General features: G+C 40.5%; 1 protein-coding gene across 1 annotated transcript in view; it reads left to right on the forward strand.

The window, feature by feature from the left end:
* The window catches only part of TMX4 (thioredoxin related transmembrane protein 4), a 43329-nt gene extending 35537 nt beyond the window's left edge, over positions 1-7792 (forward strand). Inside the window, exons 7-8 of the mRNA XM_082670832.1 lie at positions 1150-1213; positions 3055-7792. Of these exons, the coding sequence (XP_082526958.1) occupies positions 1150-1213; positions 3055-3419 (429 nt within the window). The 3' untranslated portion in view covers positions 3420-7792. The remainder of the gene's footprint in view (positions 1-1149; positions 1214-3054) is intronic.
* Positions 7793-8358: the final 566 nt, after the last annotated feature.

Here is an 8358-nt window from a genome sequence, read left to right on the forward strand (position 1 = left end):
CAAAGAGCTTTCTTCATTTTTTATGAGACCCCTGTTCCATATTGCTTCTTAATTAGACTGCCATTTTTTTCTCTTTTTGAACCCTTCCCCTCAGAAGTTAACATGATATCTTGAACCTAATGAGGCAAATATTAAGTAAGTAATAAATGAATATACAGATGGTAATAAAGTGAGGTTCTCATTTGATGTTTATAAAATTGAATCAAAAGGGCAATGACTTTGGGTTTTTTAAATTTTAGAGCCCCTTAAAAACATATTTATGAAGTACTATTCCTATTTTAAAGACTGGGCAGTTGTTCAAAGTGTAGGTGAACTCCAGGAGTTAGCTAGGTAAAAGAGGAACTGTGAAGCCCTTCTCAGTGGGCAGCTTCCTCCTGTGCTGACTTCTCTGTGTTGTGCACTGTGTAGGGGAGGACATGGGGAGGGCGTAGAGAGCGAGGGGCTCCCGCTGACTTGACCCCGATTCACACGTCATCCTGTCAGTTTCATCACCACGGCCCACACCATCCAGGCCTGGAACATGGACTAGAATGAACCTGCCTCTTAGGAGCTTGTGGTTTATCAAGGGAAACAGCATGTTTATAGTAAGTAGCAAGTGACTCAGTGCTGCGTTCAAGGTCAGAGGTGTGAAGCCAGTCAATCACTGTTTAAAATAGGATTTAGTTCACATCACTGAAGTGTTTTCTCACAGTTTGTCCCTGTAGTAATTTCTTATAGGACTCTTAAGAATTCTACACCCTGAAGTATTCTTCCACACAATCAGGGTTACCCACTGGTGAGAGACAACCCATGTACAGACTACTTTTATTTGTCAGAATATGTTTTCTTTTTTAAAGATCACTTTAGACTTGGCTGATAGTGTCTGTTTTCTTACACTTGCTTGATTCATCTATTTTTAGTGGTCTGTGTGTATACATTTGACTTTGTGACCCCTGTTCTACAGTTAATAGTGTTTTCCTATGTTATATCACATTTGAAAAATAGAAAATTCTTAATTATACTCTTGTCTTTTTTTGAGGACTTTTGACCAATTGCTGTGTATTGATATTTGTCTATGAATGTCTGGTTATAGAAGCAGGACCTAACTTTGAGGTTGTTTGGTAACAAATGTCCTATCCACTCACTGTGAAATCACTTTTTTCCCTCCAGGTCTTGGTGGTCATATCAGAATGTTTCTATCTGCCACTTCCAAGGCATTTATCTGAAGGTTCTGGTAAGTATGACAGATTCATGAAATAGAGTATTTTTGGAATTCTGTGGTGTGCCCTTTCATGCTCATATAGATAGTGGATTTTTCCCCTGATTTGCTAGGTGACCAAACCATCACCATTACCAAATTCCTTTGAAATACGTTCTCTAGATAGATTTGAGCAAAAATTCTTTTTTTCTCCTCTCTTAAGGAACATTTCATTTTGGCAATTGCTTTTTCCCTTGAATTGTTTGCCCTTCATTAATCGGTTGACATCTTTTCCTTCATTGAAACTGGAATGAGCAGGGAGGGAGGGGAACTGACACTTACTGAGTGTCTACTGTGTGCCAGTAACTGTCCTGAGTCCTTTAAAAGCCATCTCCCCAAATCCTTTCACTATTTCACACTGTTCCTGGGACCAAATACCCCTGAATTTCCATGCTTTTATTCCTATTGTTTGCATGAAGACTCTTTTTTATTTTTTGGCTGGCTGTGCAGTGAGGCATGTGGGTTCTTAGTTCCACGACCAGAGATTGAACCCATGTCCCCTGGAGCGGAAGCGCAGAGTCTTAACTACTGGACTGCCAGGGAAGTCCCCATGAAGACTCTTATGAGATTTCATAATTGTTGAATTTTATGTGGGAGTTCAACTAAATAAGCTTATATTTCTTTTTAGTTCTTGACGTTTTTAAGGCTTTGAAACTTCCATATATAATTATAAAATATGTTCCTTTGAATTCTTAAAAGTAACAGAATCCCATTTTAAAACAACTTAGGGGAAAAAAGAAAAATTTATTAGTTCACAAAACTGAAAAATCCAGGGATGTTCTGGCTTCATGCACAGCCCAAGGGATGATAGTTTCTACTTCATGAAGCTGATTCAGTAGCTTTCAACAGCCCCAACTCACATTTTATCAGCTTAGCAGTCCCTGTAGAAAGAGAGAAAGCTTTTGCTCCTGACTCTGGCCAAAAACTTACTCTGATTGACTTGGCTTAAGTCACAGTTCTGAACCAATCACCATGACCAGTGAGTGGGTCACTGAACATTCTACACGGTATAAAATACAGAGCACAAAGAAACCTTTGCCCTCCATGCCCCTGGGCTGTGCCAAATTCAACATGGTTAGTGAAGTCTCCAGAGAGAGGTCGAGAGGCCATGGGTGGGGCCAGGATGCCATCCAGAGATCTGTCCTGTGTGATAACATAGTTCCAAGATGGAGAAGACTGTCATATGCCCCATTGTTTCATTTCACAGCTAAATGTACTCAATTGCTGAATGACCTTTCTTTAATTGAAGTATAGTTGATGTGCAATGTTATATTAGTTTCAGGTGTACAACAGAGAGATTTGATATTTTTATAGATTATACTCCATTTTAAGTTATTATAAAATATTGCTGGGGCTTCCCTGGTGGTGCAGTGGTTGAGAGTCCGCCTGCCGATGCAGGAGACATGGGTTCGTGCCCCGGTCCGGGAAGATCCCACATGCCGCGGAGCGGCTGGGCCCGCGAGCCATGGCCGCTGAGCCTGCGCGTCCGGAGCCTGTGCTCCGCAACGGGAGAGGCCACAACCGTGAGAGGCCCGCGTACTGGAAAAGAAAAAAAAAAAATTGCTTATATCCCTATGCTGTACATTACATCCTGTGTCTTATTGATTTTGTACCTAGTAGCTTGTACCTCTTACCCCCTTCCCCTATCTTGCCCCTCCCTGTTGGTAACCACTGGTTTGTTCTCTGTATGAGTCTGTTTCTGTTTAGTTATATTCATTTGTTTTATTTTTTTAGATTCCACATACTAGTGAAAACATACAGTATTTGTGAATGCCCATTGTTTATTCAGAGAATGTTCCCCTCTCTTCCCTCCACAGAGCAGAATCTTAGGTCAGGGGAGGCTCATACAACTGAACAGTTGCAGGATGCAGAGGAAGGAAAGGATGATTCAAATGAAGAAGAAAACAAGGACAGCCTTGTAGATGATGAAGAAGAGAAAGAAGACCTTGGTTATGAGGAAGAAGCAGAGGAGGAAGAGGAGGACAGCCCGGCTGCTGGCATGGACGAGAAGAGGAGTGATGCCCGGGACCAGGGGCCCCTGAGGGAGGCCCAGGAGGATGAAGGACCTGCTGGGACTGAAGAGAATGCCCCAGAGCAGCCCTGTCCAGCTGGCGCAGAGGCAGCGGAAGACACAGTGAGACAGCGCAGAAGTCAGCATGCCGACAAGGGACCGTCAGCCTGATGACAGTGTTTCCAAGGATACAGACCAAAAGAATATGTCTGCTTCCTTCTGGTCTGCAGTTTAAACCAAATCCTTATTTTTTCTTGAATGAGCAAGCTTCTCTTAAAAAATGATCTCTAGCCCATGTAGTCTCATGGCATTATTTGCATATATGTTAAGGAGAATCTTTCAGGCATGACAGGGTACAGAAAAACAAACATGCTGTTAGGGTCTGTTTGGGACCTGTGATGAGAACAAATTCATTTCCTTGGGGCCCCAGAGTTTTGACCAGAGGAAGCAATCCCCAGCCATCGTGAGCACTGTTCATGGGCAGTAGACAGGGCTGCAGGCCCCTAACATGAAAGCAGGGCGAATGAACGTCCTCAGGGTGTAGCTGATAACTTGCTTCCTCTTCTTGTATTGAATATTTATTTTTGTCAAACTGTAAGAAACGTCGGGTACCATAGTACAAGTGTACTTTTTAGAGATAGAACTTGAGAGGGCCTTGGATATTATTGTAGAAAAGAGCTTGGAAATCTTCCTAACTCTCTAAATCTCCTTTCTTATGTTTTATTTCTTACCTTTAGCATTTCCAACTTTCCCACCATGGGCCTGCAGGCCCCTCACACTCTTCACAATCTGCCCTCAGTGAGAGGACTCAGACAGCAGTCTACTTGACATCAGCTGCGTTTATTCCACCTTAAGGGTTTAGATAATCAAGAAGCACAGCCCATGAAGCCATGACTGCCAAGCATCTCAAATGTTGTAACCTTTGGAGATTCAAAAGGAAGTAGGGGTTTTACAAGAGAGATTTTTCTTGTTGTTTTTAGCCAAAATGTCATTTTTTTTTTCAAAAAGTTCCTTTAGCAATATTCTTTTTGAAGCCAGAAGTCTCCTAAGTCTTGCCAGTACAAGGTAGTCTTATGAAGAAAACTTGAATACTGTGTTGTTTTGTTTCTATCTCAAGGGGTTCCCTGGCTCTTGAACCACTTTAATAATAACTGAAAAACCATTTCTGGTTTTCCTTCAGTGATGTGCTTTTGGTGAAAGAATTAATGAAAGTGTATATCTGGAAATGAAAGATTTGGTTTCGTTTCCTTCTTCCTTAATCTTGTAAAGAATTTTATCCCTGTAAATCTCTCAATACTCAATCTACTAAAAGTACCCAGGGGGCCCAATGTCTTTTAAAAAATCCATCCATCTACCTGATTTGCGTCTTAGAATAAATTCATAATATTAGATTCCAAGCTTATGAAAGATGTCTAAAGTTGATCCTACACCCCTTTGGGTCCAGACAGAATAATAAGTAGTACAGGTTTATGAAATTCAAAAAGCTTCTGTCATCTTTAAAAAGAAAAACGCAGCATATGCCTATCTGGCTGTTTCAATAACCCTTACGTTGTACTAACTTTGAACTCGGGCTCACTGGAGGAAGGGGAGGTTCTGAAACTCTACCCTGGTGTGGCTGAAGGAATCTGTTGCAAGCCTCATACAAAGGGAGTTTTTATTCTGACGGAATCCAGTTTTTAGAGTTGGTTGTTTTTCATCTTCCCAACTCAGTGACCTGACAGTCTCATCCCCCAGTGCGGTGACATTCATTAAGAGTTGCCAATAATTTTTTTCTTCAGACAGCAACACGACCTCAAGTTTGAGGCTATCACAGAACTGACAGACTGGGAAAACCTTGACTTGTGCTCATTTCTTGCCCCTCCCACCATCTGGGGCTCTGATACCTCCTCACCCAAAGCACCATGGTTCTGAGGGAGGCAGCTGCATCTCCCTGATACCAGGAAGCCTTTCTGGATCAGAGCTGAGCTGGATCTTCCCTCCTGTCACTGGATTTTCTTTCTTTTCTAATCAGCTGAAACAAAGTTTTCAAAGATCATTGAGTTCAAGTTCAAGGGTATGGAAAAAGAAGGGTTTCATAGTTTGGCTTTTCTGTACAATACCTCCTCCCCCGCAATGTTGAAATCTTTTTTTTTTTAAGTGGAGTATTTCACTAAAGGAGAAGGAATGAAGAAGTAAAGTCTACTTTGGCTTTTTATAAATGTAAGGCCAATTCCCAGTTGGGCTCCAAATAGTATCTGATTATATGATGAGACATGTATTTTCTTTCTCAGCGATACTTAAAAAAATTGGAGGAAGAGGAATAAAACAGTTTGGAGAACCAGATCCATTAAAAGTTGAAGTATCTGGCTACAGGGACCATTTTTCCTGTTTTGTTTTTGTTTTAATATTCTGATGAAAGATGTATACATCTAATTTAATTTCTTTCCACTTCTAGCCTTTAGGTTCATTTTCAATACTTACTGAATATAAAATTAAACGAAAAGTCAACCCAAAATAATTTAAAATTAGATTAACATTTCAATAGGATTGATAGACTTTTCCTTTAGATAATATATTTAATACAGAAGTCAAGTGCATGGAAACATGATTTTGATTGAAAAAATAAAAGTCATGCCTCCCTATATTACAATATCAGTTATTTAGTTACAGAATAGTATTTTATGTATATCAAAATTAGGCAAATAAAACTTCATTTGGGAATGGGGGTGCAGTGCTTTATGTGTGAGTAGTGGGAATGGGGTGCCTGTTCACTGATTAGAGGGAAAATCTGAAACTTCTAGGTACATTTTCCTTAGTTTCTTTCTTTTATTATTCATCTCTTGCCAGACCACCCCAGCTTGCTTAGAGATCTCATGCTGAAGCAACATATAGGCAATCCCACTTCCTTCTTTCCCTTTGAAATGTAAGCATGAATGGGGCAAGGCCTGCTCATTCAGCTCACAGGGCCTGGCACCACATGGGCATGCACCCCCAGCCTGATCTTGGGAACACAATCCCTGTTAGCCACAGGCCTCTCTGACTATTAGCAGAATTACTAATGTGACAAAAAGCAAACAAGCTTTGGTCAGGTTGATGTTGATGGTGGAGAAAGCCAAATTTTGACTCTCTTATGGCCCATATCCTTGTTGATAGCTATGGTGTTTCTCCAGGATTTGGGTATGTGTAATTTGGGTAGATGATAAAAGTGTCTTTTAAGGCAAGTACTTGGCATGTGACTTTTTATTACCAAGTCCTTTAAGAGTGGAGCCTGTTTTACAGAATAGGAAACATTAAAGAGTCCAAAAAAGGGTAGAAATGATAGGATGTACCTGAGCTTTTAGCATAAAACCTTAAATTGGCATGAAGTGAGAGAAAGAAGGGGAGGATTGGTGCTTTTGCTAATGTGTCTCAGTAGTCTCGATATGTCCTTCATCTCAGTGTTAAAGTTATTTCTGCCAGTATTCTAAATGTGTGGTTGACCCATTCTTTCAATATAATATCTTGGGAAGTATTCATGTAAATCTTTTGCGCTAATAGAAAAGTTCCTTCTTGTTTAGTATCTGTTTACCTCAGTCCTACATTCTGATCCCTTATAGCTTGTTTTGAAAACCAAACATGGAGTCATCAAGTCTGATGAACCCAGATGGGGCAGTTTTTTGAGCATCTTTCCTGAACCAGGAGGTTTGGTTGAAAGGCCTTTGATAGTTTCAGACCAGGACATGTGGCCTTCAGATGGCTTATTTTCAGTGAAGTTTCTTGTGAACTGTGACATATGTGACTCATACAACTTTAACATGTTTCTGATGTATTTTAATCATATTTGTTACTAAATAGCTTCTTCGTGCAAATGCAGCTTTTATACTAAAAATACTGTTTATTTGTATTGTAATACATTATAAATTCATTATTTATATTCTTGGAATGGTCTTAATCTTTAAGCCTAGTGATAATTATTTTTTTCTTCATCTCTGTATTTTTTGCTTCTGCAGCAACTGGAGTGGGAAATCAGGATATGAGTCTCAAGCAGGGCATTGCCTGAATTACAAATCACATTATCACAGAATTGTATATCATCCTTGATGCTATTTGTTTTCATTTTATTGTAAATTTCCACTTGCATCGAAACCTAATGATAGTGATAACTAAGTAAAAACAAAACAGTGTATTACTTTTCATATAAGAATTTCACAGAAGTCATTTGCCTAGGCAGTGAAAAATATTACTTCCTTAAAAACTAATTTTCGTGTGTCCATTCTCCATCCTGTCTGTTCATTTTCCCTCTTTCTTTCTCCCTCTTTTCCTTGACTTCATGAAACCTGAACCCTTGCCTTTAGCTGCTCTGGAAGGTTCACGAAACCAAGAATGAGTGCAGAGAAACAAGGCTTCCTCCTTGTCACAGTTGTTGTGTTGCCTATAGAAACTCACTGCCCTCAGGTCTCTTCTGTCCTGAGGTCTGGAGGTGACCAGGGCTGGAGTGGATGGCAAGGGATGTTGCTAACCCTTCAAGACGCTGTGAGTCGACATGGTCTCCTAGGGCATTCAGAAGATTCTGACCTACACCTGACCCTTCCTATCAGTATAGCAGTGGAAAAGCACAAAGGACATGAGGCGATGCTTTTATTAAACACCCTCAGGGACTGAAATAATGGATATTGGATTTTTCACTTTGGAAAGGTGGGGGGGGGGTGTAGTAAAAAAAATGGTTAAACTTCCATACCACCAAATCCTTCCCCTCTGAGAAACTGGCTCAGAATGCGAATGGAAAAATATCCATTATGTGGTATCTCAGCCTACTTGAACTTGGTCATACATCTTGGGAGCAAAACCTGCATCTTTTGAAGCCAACAGCACTTCAGGTGCAAAATGCAATCCCCTGCTTTGCTTCAATCTCGGAGGCTATTTGGAACCTGTTCCACAATAATAGGACACGTCTTTCTTAGGACATGTGATCCTCTTGAGGCTGAGAACTGGATTAGGCTAGTCTAGGCTGTGTTAACAGACTCCAAAATCTCAGGAACTTTCAGAACGAGAAATTTATTAGTGTTTAGAGTTCAGGCATCCCAGAGAGCAGAGGCCCTGCTTCATGCAAGTTTTTCTGGGACCCAGGTCAAGAGAGGCTCTGCTGTCTAAC

Source organism: Grampus griseus (genome assembly GCF_964374135.1).
Source record: "Grampus griseus genome assembly, chromosome: 14".
Lineage (NCBI taxonomy): Eukaryota > Metazoa > Chordata > Mammalia > Artiodactyla > Delphinidae > Grampus > Grampus griseus.